The sequence below is a fragment of the Diceros bicornis genome, chromosome X (assembly GCF_020826845.1).
Source record: "Diceros bicornis minor isolate mBicDic1 chromosome X, mDicBic1.mat.cur, whole genome shotgun sequence".
In the NCBI taxonomy this organism is placed as follows: domain Eukaryota; kingdom Metazoa; phylum Chordata; class Mammalia; order Perissodactyla; family Rhinocerotidae; genus Diceros; species Diceros bicornis.
Window position 1 is genome coordinate 16,272,503 of NC_080781.1, and position 20,267 is coordinate 16,292,769.

General features: G+C 45.3%; 1 protein-coding gene across 3 annotated transcripts in view; it reads right to left on the minus strand.

Moving 5' to 3' along the window:
• Nucleotides 1–20,267, minus strand: part of SH3KBP1 (SH3 domain containing kinase binding protein 1) — a 337,148-nt gene that overhangs the window by 48,783 nt on the left and 268,098 nt on the right. For all 3 annotated transcript variants that reach the window (XM_058535538.1, XM_058535540.1, XM_058535539.1), the window contains 4 exons: nucleotides 19,564–19,671; nucleotides 9,027–9,078; nucleotides 6,018–6,098; nucleotides 3,186–3,345 (listed from right to left, as the gene is read on the minus strand). In XM_058535538.1, the coding sequence (XP_058391521.1) occupies nucleotides 3,186–3,345; nucleotides 6,018–6,098; nucleotides 9,027–9,078; nucleotides 19,564–19,671 (401 nt within the window). The remainder of the gene's footprint in view (nucleotides 1–3,185; nucleotides 3,346–6,017; nucleotides 6,099–9,026; nucleotides 9,079–19,563; nucleotides 19,672–20,267) is intronic.

Here is a 20,267-nt window from a genome sequence, read left to right on the forward strand (position 1 = left end):
GCATGTGGAGATGACAAAACACACTCTTGATCGCTTTAAATCTCGTAAAGGAGTCCGGGGGTGTGAGCATCCCAAGTGGCACAGCATGGGGCCCCGCACTAGGCTAAACATGGGGTGTCAGGCATTTGGAGGAGAGAGCAATCATGCGAGATAAGGGAAGGCTTCCAGAAGAGGGGCATGCTAACTGGGCTCTGAAGTCAGGGAGCATTAACACAAGTGCATGAGAGACAGCCAGGGAAGAAGAGGGGCGCTGTCAAAAACTTGGGAGAATCTAGACCAGGGGTTCTCACAGTGTGGACATGGGCAAGCAGCATCAGCATCCTCTGAGAGCTTGTTAGAAATGTAAATTCCCAGGCCCACCCCAGACCTACTGAGTCAGCAACTGTGGGGCTGGGGGTCAGCAATCTGTTTGAACAAGTTCTCCAGGTGATTCCAAGGCACACTCAAGGTTGAGAACCACTGAGTTAGAGCAGGCACTGTCCTCCCTTCACCTGGCTGAGCAAGTGGCCATAGCAGATACTGGTTCTTCAAATGCTCCCAACCTTGCCCAGGCCTGCCACTTCCTAGGATTGTCAGGAATGAAGCCTGGGGCTTTCCTCTCCCTCTCCCTTTCTGCAAACCAGCGCCCTGAAGGCTGGGCAGCCACAGAGGTTGTAGGAGGAAGGGGAGGCCGGGGGCTGCCCACTTTCTCCCAGGCTGCTCAGAAGCCACACACAAAGTGAAGAACAGTTACATTTCCCACTGGCTTCTGTACAAACCCCTCTCATGCATCTTCCTCAGTGGGCCATACTTCTAATTGACAACTGGATGTTGGGAGAGCTGGAGGCAGAGAAGAGCCAAGCAGAGGCGGGAGGTAAATGGGGCCTCTGTGAGCCCAGAGGTCGGCAGTTATAATTTGCTTCCCCCTTGTGTGCAGATCTAATTGATGGCTCACCAAGCCTGCACCTATCCCATAACGAGAGGGTTGAGAGCAACCTTTGGAGGCAAAGAAGCCATCTGAATTCCACTTCTCTTCGGATTAGAGAAGAGAGAGCAGCAGGAACATTCTAGAAAGTGTTATTGACTTAACCAAAATGTCTGTAGTCCCTGGAAGACTAACAGAATTTGGCAAAGCGTGGCTTCTGTTCTCCTTTCACCCACCACAAAGTGAAGTGCAACCTTTGCTGCTCCGTTCTCCCTGTTTGCGTAGCTCATTTTCTCTTCAGAAGCACTTAGGTTTACATGACCTTTTTCTTCTGAAGTGCTAGCTTCTGGGCTGACCACGCTACTGAAGTGGCCCTTGCTAAGGTCATCAGGGCTGTCAAGTGACCCTGTCATGCGCATGTGCAAACAGCCTTCTGCTATCAATCAGCAGAAGAGGGAGCAACATGTAGGGACCTGAACAATGCAACAGCGGCCCGGGTCCCATTTGTTTCCCCAGGGACTGTCATATGGAGGCAGTTGTTTGATTGGACCTCGGGAAACACCTGCAGGATGACACAGGTGAACCAGCTGCTGCTCCGATGGGCTCACATGTGCCTGAGCTAACCACAGCTGTGTGCTCTGCCAGGCAGCCAGCCTTCTGCACACGAGCATCTGTGCGTCCACAATGGCCGGCTGAGATTCTGACATCTCTCAGCCACTCACACGGCTACCTGCCTCTATATTTGGGCAGGGGTGTGTTGTGTTTTGTAGTAGGCATGATTAAAAGTAAATGAATCATGTTACAACGTGGATGAACCTTGGGGACATCAGGCTAAGTGAAATAATCCAGTCACAAAAGGACAAATACTGTATGATTCCACTTATATAAGGTACCTAGAGTAGTCAGATTCATAGATACAGAAAGTAGAAGGGTGGTTGCCAGGGGCTAGGGGGAGGAGAAATGGGAGTTCGTGTTTAAAGGGTACAGAATTTCCGTTTTGCAAGATGAAAAGAGTTCTGGGGTTCATGGTGGTGATGGTGGCAGAACAATGTCAATGTAGTTAATGCCACTTCATGTATACCTACAAATGGTTAAGGTGGTAAATTTTATATTATATGTATTTTACCACAATTTAAAAAAATTTTCTAAAAATTAAATGAGCTGTTCTTGTCTTACTGCAGTATGTCCAGTTTGATAGGTGATAATGAAAATGACAATGAAAGCAACGTTGATTTACAGGCATGAGGCTACATACTTGGAAATTATCCCAGTCCTTCCTTTTAGGTACATTCCATTATCATCCTCAGTTTACAGATGGATAAAGTGAGGTGAAAGGGGCAGTGACTTGCCAAGGCTGGCACTCCTCCTATGAGTGGGGTGAGATGTGACCCCAGAAGCCTATCTGACTCCAACTCAAGGGCACTGAAGCCCCACGTGACTCTCACCATGCAAACTTAGCTCAAAGGAACAAAAATCCAGTGAGTGACTGTGTGTTGACAGGTACACATAAAGACCTCCATGTCATTGACTTGCTCTGGTGTATTAGTAAGATGCATAATATACATGTAATGGCACAAAGTTCTGGCAATGAACTTGTGGAGAGAACTTGACAGTTCCTTGCTCTGTGGTGGGCATCTCAGGCCTAGAAGGCACAATATCCATCTCTGATTTCACATTACTAATACATTCATCTAGTCAGCCTGTGAGCAAATTTGAGTTTTGCCAGGCACATCTCAGAACGAGTGCCTGAAGAAGCACGTCCCTTGCCTTTGAGGGTCAGAGTTCAGAGACATGTACACTCAGACAATATTTGCCATGCTGGGTCCTGTATTCCACAAAAGAGCTGTACAGTCAAGGGCAGAGAGAGCCTGGGAGTGTAGAAGGAGGCACCAGAGAGCAGGGAGAGGGTCAGGGGATGGCGCTGCCAGTGAGACATGCATACTCGAGGCCAGGACACCCAGGGGATGAAGGTGGGCATGCCACCCGAATTTCCACTCTGAATGGCAGCTGGCCTTGCTCTAATGGAGCACAGGGAAAAGCCATGCGTGTGAGCAGCACCTAGATGCTGGGTCCCTGATCCTCATCTGCTAATCCTGGAACCCACACTGTACCTCCCAGCCTTGTACTCACTTCTGCCCAAGCACGGGAGCAAGGACTGAAGTGGCTGGAGTCCTCAGACAGCATTGCTAGAAGGTGGAAGAGGGCAGCTTTATACCTCCTCCCTCAGCTGGCTGCACTCAAGGCCCCTCACCCACCCCCAGCATCAAGAGCAGAGCAGTACCTGGTGTGGGTCAGGGGACCCACTGGTCGTTCAGGCCTCCTCGGGGGCAGTGCGCCTGGTCTGCTGAGAGAATTGGTCTTGGGTGGCCGTGGCTTTTTTGGTGGTATGGCAGGAACAGAAGGCTTCTGTAAATCCAGTTTTGGCTCTCTCTCTGGTCTTTCTTTAAGTCATCGTTCAAAAAAGCATAAAGATGATAGACAGATCTAGTGTAAGTGACAGTACTTAGGTGCAGATCGCTTGTTTCCTGCTTAAAAAAAATCTCTGATGCCACTTGTGAAGGTGAAGTTGGAAGGCGAAGAGCATCATTTATTCTTTGTCAAGTTAGAAAGATCCCTACAGAGCCGCAGCTCACTGTTCACCTTTGCTCATGCTGGTCCCTCTGCCTGGAAGGCCCTTCCGGCCACTGCCCATCCTCGGCAAACTCCTACTTGTCCTTCATCAGGCCTACTCGTCAGGCCTGGCCAAAATGTGACACCATCACGGTCCCTTCTCAACAGCTGGACCCACCCTCAAAGGCAGACTTTCTCACATCGTCATCTGAGCCGTGAAGGACAGCCCTTTATAAACAGGCTCCACTTGGATACTTTCTGGATGTCTGCCCACTTGGCACAGCCTGTGGGCTGTCAGCCCCCAAGGGCAGGGCCCACGTCTGGTCATCTCCCTGGAATCCTGCATGGTGCCTGGCACACAGCAAGTGCTCAGTAAATGGTTGAGGTTTGGTAAATGACCCACAGGACCTGCCGGGTGTGGGGAGGAAAGAGGCCTGACACCTCTCAGGTTGACCTGTGTAAAGGGCCAGGAGACAAAAAAAGGGGGAGCATTTCAGGGAACAATCACTAGTTCTAAATCCCTTTTGTGCACAATTTGAACTTGGAAGGTAAACTGGGACTTCATAGGTATTTGGTTTCCAAGGGTTTTTGGAGTCAGAGCTATTAGAATGAAGTTAAAGCCAGATCTGGTGGCCCAACTGGGTAGCATTCAGTGACAGCTTCATGTTTTCTGTCCCCAATTAGCCTTGCCCTGTGCGTGGTGTAAAAAGCACGCATCCACCTTCTTCTTTATAAAGATGGAACTTCACCGAGTTGCCCACCGGAGGACAGCAGGTTCCTATGTTCATTTGTGAGCTGGAACTCTGAACACATTTCACTTGCAAACATAAACTCATATTGTTTGGGTGCCCAGGCCAGTTGGCAAAGCTTTAAAAAGCCCATCAAGTATTGTACAGGTATCACTGTGCTCACCCCCGCAATATTTTGGTAGGGGAATATGCTCCACCTAGGAATGCTGGGAACTCATTTACCAGTCCACAGGGAGCAGAGGAGGAAAGGCTCAGCTGAAATGCAAAGGAGGGGAGATTCCTCCTGCTAGGAGGGACGGGAGCTCCAGCAGCCTGCAGAACGGATGGGAGAGGGGGTTCGTGCCCACCTAACAGGGAGGATAAGACAGGGTGGGGCTGGTTCGCTGGTGTCCCTGTTGCTTTTGATAAGGGCTTCAACTTTCCTGACCCACTGTGGCACAGAACAAGGAATCATGGGAAGGGAAGGAACCAGAAGTGTGTGGCCACTCGGCCAGCCAACTAGGGTGGTTGTTCACACGTAAGCCAACTCCATATGTGAGTCAGCATGAAACAGAGCAGGAAGTGTCCTCATCACAGAGCCTGGCTATTAGCCAGAAACTAGTCATGTGTCCCCCATGAAGACGGGGGGGCAGTATTTGGTTATGTCACTACACACACTTTTATCAAAGAGCTATTGGTATGGTACATACTCAATGGCTATTTTTTCATTGATCTGTGACACAGACCTGGCCTTCACAATGAGGTTCCACAACTCAAGTTTTAACTGTTCACTGTGAAAGAAAGAGGTGTAACTTCTTAAGAGCTTCCAATGTTGGTAAAACTTTTGGCAGGCTGATATAAAATATTAAATTTCACAGTAAAATTTCATGAGGCCACCCAGGAGCACCTCCAAATCATTACATTCATTAATTCAGCATTTCTCTTGTGACTTACAAATAACTGCTTTTTAAAATGGAATTTGCTCTGCCTTCTGTTCATAATAATAACATAGCACTTTCCTCATAAAATGTGTCATCAATCATATCTTAGACATCTAATAAAATGAGTCCTTCCACAGCCTGTAGATTTCTTTGGGAGAGACACCCAGAATGGTAGGAGTCGCATTTGTGAAATGGACTGAGTGAGATGTGTTAAGCCACTTCCCTGCAAATGACATTTCTGTCCACCTTCAGGGGACTGTAGGCACTGAGCTGCTTTTCCCAGTTTTGCCATGTCCCCTCGCCCCCAACATTCTTGACCAAGGACATGTGTCTATAATATAGTAGCCAGAGTCAAGGGTCCAAGCAGTGACTGAGAAAGAGAGCTTTCATTTGCCTAGATGGGAATTTCTCTAAGCCACGTCCATCTGTGATCAGTTAATGAGCACCCTGGGGCACTAGGCACGGGAGAGGGCAGGATGGAAACTGTGGCAGACATATCCGGGCCCTCAAGGAGCTTAGTCGGCACCTCGACTTCAGGATGCTGCTGATGAGGAAGGGCAGTGATGACAGGAAGATTGGGACGGAAGAGCCCCAATGTGTTAAGTGACTGGGCTGGTTGTTTTTCATTTGATGAGAAATTCTGGCCAAAAGAAGTGCCATATAACCTTCTCTCCTATTTCCTTATAAACAGGATATTTAAAAGCAATCGAAACGAAACCATAATCACCATATTCCAAAGGAAAAGCAAATTCTGTGGGTAATGCAGACTAGCCCTGTGACAGACAGCTTCATCTCTTGCTTTCTAGAAGTGCCAATGAAGACATGACTTCATACCTTTTTCTTCTGTTCTGTTTGGCAGCGTTTCTGGTCTTTCAGGAGGTATCTTTTTAATTTCATGTTTTCTCTCAGAGGTACCTAGGTGGGAAAGGATAACAGTCATCAGAACATGTTTTCTCTATGCATTTAAAGACATACCAGCATTTCAAATATTTATCAGGTACAGCAAAGTCAACAGATTTTTTTTTCCTAAACTGGGTGCTGGTGTTACCTAGCAAACATAAGCTGCTTAGAAACAGAGCAGAAGCCATTTCTGGCCTATGTCATTAAGTATACCTGCCTATATATCCTTAATTTACAAGAACACCACTAACATTTTCTGATATTTAAATCTGACTTCCTTGGGCATCAAAATGGTCACAGGAAATCACTGGGTCTGGGTGGAGAATGTGGCTAAATAAACAAGTCAGTCATTAAAATATGCAAATAAGGAGTCACGGGATATTGTGCTCTACAAATAAAGAGGAATTTCACAGGGACCTGGATTCCATTTTGTAGCAGTTTTAAAATATGGCCTCAAATTGTTTGCTACCCCTTCCATTAAGAGTTGAGGCTTATGCTCCCTTGCCTGGAATGTGGGTGGGCTCGTGACTGCTCCAACCAGTGTTCAGTGTGACATCATATAATTTCCCAGGCTAGGTGATAAAAGGTCATGTAGCTTATGGGCATTTTTTTGCTGGAATATTGAACCTCCATGTAAGAAGCCGACTACCCTGAGGCCACCATGCTGGAGGCCATGTGTAGATGCTCCAGCAGACAGCCCCAGCTGAGCCCAGGCTTCCAGCTACCCCTGCACCAAGGGGAGCCAGACACGAGAGTGAAGCAGTCATCTTCGAAGTAGATCCTCCAGCCTCAGCTGGTCCAGCATTCCCAGCTGAGGTCCTTGGCATCATGGAACAAAGAGACAAGACATCCCAGCTATGCCCTGTTCAAATTCTTGACCCACAGAATCTGTGGGCATAAGAAGAGTGTTGCTTTACGCCACCAAATTTGGGGCAGTTTGTTAGGAAGTGATAGTAACTAGAACATATTTTTAAGTGGAGGGATGTACAGGGAGGATACAGTGGATCTCCCTAAGTCCTTTCTATTGGCATCTGAATTCCTCAAGTATTATCCTTTTCCAAATGTGCCAATTAGCACTTCCTCTTTACCCATGTGGACTGCAGCTGCTCTGTCACCTGGGGTCTTCATCAGTGCCAGTGGCCTCAGAGCACTTGGAAAAGAGCTAAAGCACAAAACCTATCCCAAGTCCTCCTCTGATTTATGGACTTGGTTGAGTGCTTGACAAACTCTTTACCTGACCAGCCCTACAGATGGGGGCTTGCTACTAAAATCTCAATTACACAGCATCAGAGGCCAAAAGAACTTTAAAAAAACCCACTGAACACACACTTTACCTAAATCTTAATGACTCACTACAAATTAAACACTGTACCTGATTTCTGTCAATGCCATCTCTGATTTTTTTTGTCAAATAATCAAACACAAGGAAAGTTAATGATGGGGAAAATGTGAATATCCACTTCCCCGTCACAAAGCAGTTCCCAAGATCATTCAGTAGGATAAATGAGCAGTAGCAGTAATCTAGGAAGATTAAATGCCATCTTGCTTTACCCCACAGAGATTCAGCATAACCTGTGGTAAAGTTGTTTTAAAAGGATAAGAATTTGCCTACCATGCTACAATCTAGTCTCCTAATGATAGTGAAGAAGTTCAGAATCATTCCTGAGACACAGAAGAAATTGACAATCCTACTATCACGAAGAATCCCATCCTAGCTACATTTTAGGCTACCTGAGCCTTGGACCATTCGATTCCTCTCCTCGGTCTCTAATTGTTCACCAAGGCCTCTAGGGAAAAGAGTCTTCAGAGAAAAGAAAATAAATATCCAGCTTTAATTTCAGCACAATAAGATATTTATCTGGCCAGAACCACTAGGTGGCAAAATTAAACTGCTCAATGCAAACAAGGATGCGGGCGGAGCAGAAGATGTAATTAACATCCTATTTCAGGGCTTAATCTCTATAATTCTCAACTATGCTGAAGGGAATGGGAAAGGAATTTAGGGTCAAGCTGATTTCCCCCCAACTTGTTGGGCCAAAAGAACTTTAGAAAAATCACTCCTTAATAAATCTGTGAATAAACCAATCTGGAAATTTATTCATACTATATATGTTACAGAAAATATCATAATTATGAATGTGCAGAACTAAAAATACCCTTACTCTTCTTCTGTTTCAGTTGTTAATTTTTTAAAATGCCACTTAACTAGTTATTCATAGAGGAATTTCTCCCCACAATTGGTTTTTGACAAGTCTAAAGAGGAGTTCTATTGGGACATATGAATTGTCATCTTTGTATATGAGAATCCAGTGTGCAGTGAGTTACCAATTGTCCAACATCAATTCTTCCTATATTGTTCAACCTTAATCTGAACTACACATAAAAAGTGAATTGGACTCTTTTCCACATTAAAAAAGAATCATGAGGAAAAGTATCGCTAGAAAAACATTTTTTTGTTAGAGGGTAAGTGAAGTAACTACAAATTTTGGTTAACCACATGGGACAGACAGTGAAAATTCAGCACGGCTATACATGCATGGTGATGTTATGCCTCGTGGGAAACAATCCTCCCCAAGCTGACCTTCCATCAGGCAGGCGCAGGCGAGGAAGGACAATTAGTTCTTCTCTCCTCAAAAGTGGTTTATTAAGAAAATAAAAACAAAGCAAACAAAACTGGTTTATTCCAAAGCAAAGTCTTTCAGGTCATTCTCTTTGGGAGGCTGGATTTTTTTGCTGTATCAAGGATACATTTTAATGATATGTTTATTTTTTAGAAAAAACAGCAGTATATTTAAAACCTGCCTGTTGAGACCAAATCGTAACTTCCCCATTTGGCTATCTGTGGCATTTGAATCTAAGAATCTTGAGCTCTCCCAAGAAGGCTGTAAATATATGCAAAGAGAGAGATGCACATCTCGTTTACAGAACTGAAAGGTACATTACCTGCCCCTTGCTTGATAACAGGAGCGGATGGAGGAGGTGGCTTCTTGGGTCTCTGAAAAATTAATCAAAATGACACCATATGAGATTGTTGGCAAGCCTAGCCTCTCACATAAGGACCACAGACATTGTTTTCTAGATGTAGTTTGGACAGGCCAGAGAAGCGCTCCAAAAAATTGAGCAATTCTCTCTCCAGGGACGTCAGATTTTGGCACCTTTAAACAAACACTAAAATAAATTCAGTCTGCAAAACAAAACACTGATGGACAAATGAAATACCATTTCCCCCTTTCTAAATTTGTAACAGCCTTTTGGAAAAGCAGGGCTCAGCAAAAACGGCCTGAAACCGGCAAGCACAATGGTACTCCTACGCTGAAACCGCATTTGCAATTAAGATTTAATCTGCTGAATAACCAAGCAATTCAGAAAGAGTTGCTGGGACGGCTCTAAATCGGATCTGCTCTGGATGTGGGGCCTTCAAGAAAATGTAGGCTGAGGGGCCCCTGCAGCTGGGTAGGGTTCTAAGCCTTCTGCCTTTTTCACCCTGAGGCTGGCAGGACCCCCACAGACCAATTGTATCCTAGAAACTGGGATGGAGTTTTTTTGTGTATCAGCCACTATTTGTTTTTCTCTCATACCCTGTCACTCTGTAGGTGACAAGGCAGCAATGCAATCAATGGCATTCATCCCTGAACTGGTTCCAGGGCATCTCCTTGCTCTCTCAGGATTGACTGTAGGAGGAAGATGGTCAGGCTGGACTTGGCAAATGATTCAGGAGCCGAGAATCCATCCAGGGCACAATTCTTGGACACCATTCTTGGACAAAGGAGAGGGTGACCAAAGGCAAGGAGAAAACCATCTCAGTATCAGAATCATTATGGAGATGGAAATGGGGAGGGTTTGAGCATATAATCCACGTCACTGCTGACAGTTCTCCTGGCCCTCTCTGGGCATCATATACTTGTGACTTTAAAAAAGCTTCATGAACCCTCCTTCTCCTGCACTCTGAAAACGTACCACTATGCCATTCCCGCAGAGACCAGCAAAAGTACCCACCCATCCCCGGCCCTGACCCACTGGTGCCCACCAGTGCCTGATGCAGTACCAGGGCACAGGAAGAAATGATTTTAAGTAAAACCCAGAGAATACGAGACCCACAAGGAACTTTCTCAGGGGGCATCACAGCATGTAGGCTCTGGACTCAGTGACATTTCAGCTCTGTTCTTTACTAGCCAGACGACTTGGCTGAGTTACCCCAAGTAAGTAGTGTAGCATAGTGGGCAAGAGTTGGGGTTTCAGAATCTGATGGTCACTACAAGTCCTGACTCTTTCAATTACTAACCATGGCCACTGGGCAAGTGATCTCACCCAGTAAACCTTCTCATCTGTAAAATGGCGATAATATTACCTCCCTCTTAGGAGGAGGCAGTTTCCTAAGCAGAGGGAGTCAGTAAGCACTGCATTGTTTAATTTTAAGCATGGTTTAATCCTGGTGACAACTCTATAGGTAGTGATATTATTATGCCCATTTTGCAGACGAAATAATTGAGGCTTCGAGAGATGAAGTAATTTCCCAAAGTCACCAGGCTATTAAATAGGGTGGGGGGGCTGTCTGACCCACAGGCAAGTTCTTAACCACTGTGAAGGGTCCATCCTGCCAGAGAGAATCCACAAGACAAACTATCACGTGGCCGTAAACCACACACAGAGTTGACAAAAGCACAGGGAACTGTAATACGTTAAAGTTGGAAAAAAAAAAGGCTATCAAATTGCAGCTACAGCGTGAGCTCAACTATGTTACAATATATACAAAGAAAAAGACTGGAGAGAAATTTATAGTGGTGATCTCTCACTAGTAGGATTATGGGTGTATGTATGTATGTGTGTGTGCGTTTCTTAATATTTTTCTGCACTGTCTATATCAGTACAAACTTCATAATAAAAAAAGAAGAAAGATGCTCTAAGGGGCACCTTGCCTTGCATACAGGCCCTCCACCGGAGGGATCTGTTTCTGGCTCACAGATCTTACACTACTCTTTTCCCTTTTGCCAGCCCCCTCTAGCTCTCCACCCTGACTGGTTCCTTTTTCTTCCTCCCTTCTCTGTCTTTGTATAAATTAGACCAGGGACAGATGTGTGTTTACCTAATGAAGTTATCGTTGAAACTCTGTCAATTAACCTTTCTTTACCTGAGGATCAGAATAATTTCTTATTCACAAAACTGCCAACATCCTGTGGCCTGATTCTTCCCAGCCAAGACTGAACAATGCCTACCCCGTGGATGTCTTCCTCACACACTGCTGGTTTGAAAATTTTTATAACCAATTTCACATGAGCCTCCTCTTGCTGAGGCCGTTCCCCCAGCGACCTTGCCTCAAACCACAGGGCCCCTGATTAAAAAAGACAATTATAAGTCATCATATTTTCCAAGATTACCGTGCAAAGAAAGAAAACCCTTAGTGTTGTGTCAGATTTGGCATGTGGCAGACACATGAAATGTGACAGGGTGGAGCAGAGGGGCACTGAGAGAGAGAGGAAGGGAAGTGTTAACAGACAGCGTGTGAAAAGTGGTCATGGCAAGTGTGTGCTTGAATGTGGCAGAGAAAGGAGGCCGAGGTGTGAGGTTTTGTTGGGAGCCCTGGCAGTTGTGGAGGCAGGTGGGGCAGTGTGGAAAGGAAGGAACAGTTGGTGAGCTGTCTTGCATCCACCATGCTTGATCAACACTGGCCAGGTGCCTGCTTTGCTTAGTAGCAGAGTAGCTTTACAGGTTGTCCTGTTTTGTTTTGTTTTTCCTGGACTGACTTCACTCTCTGATTCCATCAAACTTAACCTTCCTGCCTCCTCAGATGAGAAATGACACCACATTTTCAAATAAGATGTTTTTTAAGGTAATTCTAAACAAAAATCATGGCCAGGGTTCTCTGTAGCCCTAGATCGTCCCCCAAATGATTAATAAAGAATTGCACCTGAGCCTGCAATGAATTTTTCTTTTAATGCAACAGGAAGACAGGGCAGTGAGAACTGAGAAGGCAGACTGGGTAAATCTGTAGCAAAATGGGACAGTAAAAAATTCATCATAGGAGTTCACGATTCTCAAATAAAAAGATGTAAGCTCATCACTTAGTTGATTTTCCCCCAAATGTCCAATTGTGACTGGATAAAGGAGACAGCACCGAGGAGACCTCCAGGTTAAGCAGTAGGTCAACATTTTCTCTATCGAGTTTACCAGCATTAACTAGCTCCTATAGATGTGCAGACAGAAACATCCTTTCAACTCAGGTGGGTATTTTAAGTCATGAATTTTTAAAGGCACTTGTTCTATTTATTCTCTTTATGCTTCCCTCCATGGTGAAAACAAAACACTCAAGCTTCAAACTCAGGTGGCTTCTGCCTGCTCAATTTGTAGGTCGATGCTAAAAACAGGACATTAGAGCTATGAATGATCATAGAGTCCCTTTACAGCTGAGCAAACTGAGGCCTAGAGGGGCCATGTCAACAGCTAGGTGGTAGCCAGTGTGGGCCCAGAACTCACATCTCTCAATGTCCAGGCCGTGGCAGTTCATTAAAGAAGAGCCAACATGAAAATGTTCATAACAAAATCAACGAGCCAACATTTTCTGATTTCTAGGACAGCAGAATGCCTTCCACGGTCTTCACATATGCAGGGCACATAGGCCTGTATGCACGTACGTATGTGTCTACCCGTGTGTACACTTGTTGGCTTAGACAGAGAAGCAAACGCTATCTTTCAAAAGGTATATTAACCAGATTTGATTTCTTATCATCAATACCAGGAAGGAAATAGATCTGAATATTCTGGAGTGAAGACAGCAGAAAGGCAAGTTTTACTTCCTGCTGAAGGATTTTAGAACTGACTCTGTCCTTTTTTTGGCATGTTTGGCCACTCCCAAGTGAAAAAAGCATGTCAGCTGGCTCAAGTGTCCTCCCTGGCAGGAATTCTGATTGGCCACTTGGCCACTTGAGCCAGTTTACCTTCAGAGCTCTGGTCCCAGACGTGGTTTTTGAAAATAACTAGAGAAGCATACTCCTGATGGTTGGGTACCCTTTACGGGGGCTTTGTTGAGGAACACGGTAAGGTTCTGGAAGCAAATTTTAGCTTGATTTTGAGCCTTGGGAAGCCCTCCTCCAGGCACCCAGCTAAGTTCTCTGGAGGTGTACATTCTCTGGTGTATGTTCTCTGGAGGCTGGAGAGGGGGCACAAATGGACAGTTCCTGACCAGGGCACCCCTCATGGCTCTAGAAACACATGGGGGCCTCTACTCTTCCCTTTTCTCCCCTGTTCCTGGTAGATTGGCAACACCTTTGAAGAGTGCAGCTTGGGCTACGCTCGGGGTGATGACAGTGTCTGTAACTGCCCCTCTGCACCCTACAGAGTCCCTAGCACAGGAGACCCCCGGGAGCCACCACAAAACCTGCTCTTGGCAAAGTCTCTCCCGAGTTTCCTCTCCTTCGCCTCCGGCCTGGTGGCCTACATCCATGGTCTCCCTCTTAGCAGGGCCCATCCAGACTGCCAGCCTATTGGATAGTCACCCAGGCTTTGGTATTCAGCTTCTCCCTAAGATGCTGTCTCTCAGGTCACCCCCTTGGCTCACCTCTTCACCCCATCCACCCCACCCTGAAAGTGATGCCTCGACTCCATGTCCAGACCTCACATCCAGATGGAAGGACTTGGGCCCTCCTTTGTCTGGGAAGAGGAATCTGACAAAGGGCCTGGCTTCTCCCTGCCCTACCCTCTACTCTTCCTCCTCTTTCACACTTGTACAGGAGAGAGCAGCAAGTAGGAGGGGAGGGAGAGAAGGAAGGGAAGGTACACCTTGTCACCAAAGGACAAGAGATTCCTGAGTGCCAACTATGTACCAAGCATGCTGCTATGGACTGAATGTCCATTGAATGGACCCAAAATTCATATGTTGAAACCTAACCCAATGTGATGGTGTTTGGAGGCCGGGCCTTTGTGAGTGATTAGGTCATGAGGGTGGAGCTCTCACGAATGGGATTAGTGCCCTTACAAAAGAGAACCCCCTCACCTCTTTCACCGTGTGAGGACACAGCAAGAGACAGCCATCTATGAACCAGGAAGTGGGCCCTTACTAGATGCCAAATCTGCCAGTGCCTTGATCTGGGACTTCCCAGCTTCCAGACTGTGAGAAATAAATTTCTGTCATTTATAAGCCACCCAGTCTACGGTATTCTGTTATAGCAGACTGAACTGACTAAGACACATGCTGTTAGGCCCCATGAAGGAGAAGGTACATGGGCTTTGCCTTCAAAGAGATTACAGTTCACACAGAGTGATGAGAGAGAATCACTTTAGCAAGAATATATGGAATGAGGTGCTCAACTGAGAGACTATAGTCTGTAAGTACCAACAGAGAAGGGAGAAGGAGCGCCATCCAGGCCACCTCAGAGAAGCTCAGTTGGGGCTCCTCATTAGGCCATACTTGGTGACATTAACGCCTTGACAATCCCCATCTCTGCATGTGAAATTAGCCAGAAAAGTAAATGTACAGACAAATAATGTCATAGGTGGATTTTTTTTCATAATGCTGCTTTAGAAGGACATATTTGTTTCTTTTTGGAAGACCAAAAATGGGGAAATAATTCATTGGGCATCTTTAGAAATTAGAAAGAATAGTGGTTCTCAAAAGGCTGAAGGACATGACTAGGAACAAAGAAGATTTCAGCTGAGGACAGTTTTATAAAGTGAGTTGTCAGATGACGGGAGCTAAGGTAAGGGGTCTCCTAAGAACTTGGTGAAGAGAACGTAGTCAGAGTTAAATCAGCAAAATTCACCTACAGTGGATTAGCCATTGTGGGAATCCAGCAAGAGACTTCCTTTTATGTTAAAGTTTTGAACCTACAAAACTCCTGCTGAGTGATCTAGAACCATCTTAAGGTTGGCATTAAGGTCGGCACTCAATTGTAATCGAGAACATGGGAAACCTACTCAATGGTACCACAATGTGTCTGGAGATTGACAATGAACAGGAAGGGTCTGGTCAGCCATGAAAATGGAGAGTTGCTAAGGCCAAAGGTGCAGTGCTCTTGGAAGCATCATCTGGGCTCAGCTGAATACCACATACGGTTCCCTTGGCACACCTTTCCCTCTGGTGCGTGAGGGGGCCTCAAGCTACACCTGCAAGACCCTTTGTGAGAACAACTAGCTCCTCCTCTTGTTTTCATTCCTTGCTCTCCCAGAAAGCACCAAAGAAATGTGGTTTCCTATAGAACCTGGCTTCTAAGGAATCAGGCCCACAAGGAGCAAATGCCCAGGGCAGGCAGACCCATGCGTTCCAGATGGACTGATATTTCAGTTCTTGCTGCAATTAGTCAACTGGCAGTCTGCTCCTGGGGTAAGACTCTCTGAGTTGGCAAAAGTGAGACTGCATCACAGTCACAGGCATCTTTAGAAATCCTTGGGGGCAGGTTTCTGTGTCCCTGAGGCTGAGAGGCAGACCCTCCACTGTAGAACATTCACTAAGGAAACACCTATGGGAATCTTAGCAATGCCCTGGTCCTTGACACGGCACAAACTCGGAAGAGCCCTCCAAATCAATACATACTAGAACAGTAGCATCTTCTTCTGGTGATTTGAACAGATTCTCTTAACAAAACTAGAGCCTGAGACTTTAAATCCTTATACTCTATCTTTCAGAAACATTATCTTTTAGAATACCTATTCTATTTTTTAATGACAGTGAGAAGTTGTTTCTGCTATTCTTGAGAGTCCAAGTTCCCCGTTTTCCTTCAGTAATGATGACAGAGAATGCACATTGCTTCATTAGAGCTCTCAGAATATTTAATCTTTCCATTCTGATATTTAATTTTACTGTCAAGGCTCAAAATAAACAGACAGCTATTGAATCTAGGTTCTCTCATAAATAGCTTACATAATTGCTCTAAAATATGCACTAACAGATCAACTGGTGCTCTCAGGGAATATCTTGAGAAAAAGCCCCAAAGCATTTGTCGCCCTGGTGACAGAGAATCTGCTGAGCACTCTCTGAAAGAAAGACCTCCAGCAATACCAAAATGCCCTGTGGTAACCACCTGAATCCACTTCCCAGCAGAAAATACGCCAGCCTCGTCAGAATGGCTTCACTGATGCCTACTGATTCAAGAGTTCTGCTGTTGACTAAGTGCTGTTTGCTGTTGTCTGCCCTAATCATCACAGATCGTCCTCTTTTCTGGGTGAATGATTGCAACTCCAGCCACTGGCAAGACAAGATGACATCTGCTGAAACCAGTGGCAGCATAATGTTTCAGACTCTATCATCCATATAGCGTGTTTGTGTTAATAGTTCTAATCATCTTTACGCAGTCAACGCAGCAAACGACAGCCCCATATCCAGTCACATTGTCACCAACTCACCAATACTCTGGGTGCAGCAATAAAGGCTGGTATAACAACCGATGCAAAGCTGGTTGGCTGGTTTTATAGGCCAGAGAGGATGAAAAGGATGTAATACTTTGAATTTTCTAAAAGCTAAATGTCACATTATACAACCACATCTCAGCTGTAGGTATTACTTTGTCTGACAGGTATGACTATTGTTCCCCTAAAACTGAGTTTTCTGCTTCTTAGGGACAAGGTTAAAAGACCTATCAACGAGATAATAGCTGCTTGTCTGGGGTTGGAGAGATGCCCATGGGGCCCCAAGGAGCATGTATGCCTCAACGAGCAAGCCAAGATGAATCTACCCATCACTGACAACTTCACTGTCTCAGTGGAAGTCTTTCCTTAATACCTTATGTAACAGAGCAGAGCTTCTAGAAAAGTATGCCATGCAGTCTCTCACCTGAGTGAATTTATTGCCCCACTAAAATATAACTGGGAACTAGAAGACAGGGTGCCACAATGTAGGCAACCACAGGCTTTGCCCATTTGTTAAAAGAATTATCCAGATTTTACCTTAGCCTTCAAAATCATACTACCTCAGTCAGAACCAAGGACAGCATGCTTGCTAAGATTCCTTGGCCACAGGGAGAGGAGTCAACATGAAGGTCTTGGCACCCAAACGCTTCAGGATGTGAACACCTTTTACCAGGCTTACAAAGATCAGTGAGAAGGTGAAACGGGCAGTCTGGATGGCCTCCTCACCTCTACTCCCTGGGGGAGGCCCGCCCTCAGCGTCCTTTCAGAAGGGTCTGGCAGGTCTCTACAGCCCTGAACACCAGACCTCTGCCCAACTCTAAGCCCATGAGGGCAACAACCATATGTTCTCTTCACTTCCCACCAACCGGCATGGTGGAGAGCCCAGAGAAGGGACCCAACAAATACAGAGTGAATGAATGAATGAACATGAAACATAGCTGTCAGGCAGCAGATCCTGAAAAAATATGAGAAGTAACATGAAGATTATGCCATTCCGTGCTTGCTTGTCTCTACAAATAAATTTTATAAAGTACTAGATTTCTTTGTCAAGTCTATTCATCAAAGTTTTTAGATGTACTTGGATTCCCAGGGAAGCTCACCAAGACACCAAGATAAGTCTGTGTTGACTTGACCAGCCGAAGCAAAAAGAAGCCGAGTCACACTTCTATCATTACTGCACGGTTTTAGCCGGAGCCTTTCCACCCTTCTGGTAATAGTAATTACAAAGACCAGAATAGTTAACATGTATGCAGTGTTTACCAAGTACCAGGCCCTGTGCTAAGGAATTCATGCACATCATCTCAGCTAATCTCCTGAACAGTTCAACAAGGTAGGTACAATTATTCTCACAATTTTATAGATGGGAATACTGAGGCTTAGAGACATTCAGGGAGTTGACCTTGAACAGAACAAGTGACAAGGCCAGGATTCAAGCCCAGGTCTATCCAACGCTGCAGCCTTGAGCCACAACCACTACACTCTATAAATGTTTGCCAAACCTCATTCTTGTGTCCTAGTGTTCAAAAACATTTACTATCTGGTCATTTCTAAGTGTTAGCATCCGCTCTTCTCAGGGATGGATTCTGTCAACTGATAACCCACCACTGCAATCGTCATCAGTAAAAATGGCTCAAGTGATTTTGCTTGGTGGAAACTTTCTTTATCGAATGGTGAGCTCCTCTTTGTTCTGTGAATTTTTCCCCTCCTAAAATATGGTTGGGAACTGGAAGCTAAGGTTGTCATTACTTAGACAGATACTTGCTTCTATACTAGCGCTTCCCAAACTGTAATGTGTAAACAGATCACCTGAGAATCTTGTTAAAAATGCACATTCTGATGCACCAGGTCTAGGGTGGGGTCTGAGCGTTGCTAATAAGCTCCAGGTGATGCTGAAAAGTGACAAGTGTGGTCCATGGACCAGCAGTAAGTATCAAGGATCTGGAAAATACTAGGAAGCAGAATCCAGATTCTCTGAACCCCAAACTCAATTTCAAGAGAGAAGAACAGGTGTGGAATAGAATATCTTTAAGCTAAACAATACAAGAAAGCAAGCTATCAAAAAGCCTAAAAGGTGTGGCCCTAGGCTTCAAACCAATCTAAGGATCTATGGGGCATAATCTTGGTGGGTGCCAACACCATCTACCTTCTTGAACAATTATATCCATTCATCTATGCAGTTCATACACCATCAATGCTGTTTAGTATCCTTGGCAACCAATCTACCAGTATTCTATCCTTCCTGAAGCTCAGCTCCATGGGAATGGTGATGGGTCAAGGCCAGGTTCAAGGTCTAGTAACAGAGCACCCATGAGCATGAAGAGGGCCCAGGTTGGGGAAGGTGGGCAGAAGTTATGCAAAAGTCTGAGCAAAGAGCCCTGAGGTGCAGAACAGGATGGAAAAGACCAAATCGCTGCCCCCTTATAATGTAAAGTGCTTCTAACTTTTCAACATTTCCTGTTACATCATCATCAGAGAAATAATTCACCTGGAGTGAGGCAAACAAAGATGGACTGGCTCATTTAAGCAATGGCATCGTAAAATGGGTTCCCACAGAGAAAGAGAAAGCACAGATCAGAGGTGTGTGTGTATATACATATATGAATGTGTGTGTATACACACGGCCATATATATACACACACACAGACACACATACACACACGCACATCGTAGGAAGATTAGCAGATCTCGCTCTGCGTCCTTAGCTTCAGAAAGTGCTTTTCAGCCACTTCCACAATATTGGCCACTTCACCACCCCCAAGGACGTGCTGTGCAGGACACAGGCAGTCCACCTATTAAATGGAGCACTCACGGGTTCTTGCCATTTCTTTGAGCGCTTAAATGTTGCAGGTACTGCATCAAGTGCTTTACACACCTTATCTTGTTTATTCATGCAACAACTCTAGGATAACGATCACTGTCGCCAGCTGACAGATGAGGAAATTGAAGCTCGTGGAAGTTAATGGAGTTGTTCACAGTCACACCGGGTATAGGGCAGCCAAGGGCTCAGAACCCGGGTCCGTCAAACTAAAATGCCAGTGCTCTTCAACGTTACACTCAACTTCCCCACCCGCATCCCAGGTCCCATCATGGAAGCCACAATTCTGACAGTGTGTGGAGCACTGAGATCAAATCCACAAAGACTTACATTCCCCTCTTTTTCAAAGTCGGGTGGAAGTAACTTCACGAAGTTATCAGGGAACACTCCTCGTCTGCCGTTGAGCTCTCCTTCCCACCAGCCTACATCGATGCAGTCCTAGGAAACAGGAGAGCAGAGAATGAGAAATGGGGCAAGCACCCTCCAGGGAGATCTGACAGCCCTTTTAGAGAGAACGGAGGACCATTCCTTGAGGCCACTATCAATGCGACAATGGTTACTAAGACTAAGTCAGCACAAACGCCAAAGTCAGATGGGAGAACAAAAGCTTAAGTGTGCGAGAGCTGCTGGCTGGAACTCAACACCTGGTGCTGCTTTTAGATGCCCAGAATCAATAAGATCTGTTTTTTTTCCTTTAAAGATGGGAGGATATGTATTTTCCTTATTTTAATTTTACTGAAATAAAATTATTTCATTAACTGCAAATGTGGTTTAGAAAATATCACATGCACAAATGTTCTCTTTGATTAGCCTGTCACAAAGCTTGTCAAAATTAAAAAGGGCTTTGCGACAGTCAGCCAAGCATAAGAAAAATCACACTTTACGCAAGCTCATTAATGCACCGCTCTCCTTCACCTTCTCCTTTCGATGCTGATGGGCCACAGTTGTCATCATGAACAGCCCTTCCTCCAGCTTATAGAACTCAGTGTTTGCTTACTAAATGAATGAATAAATCTATTCCCTCTTCCAGATCA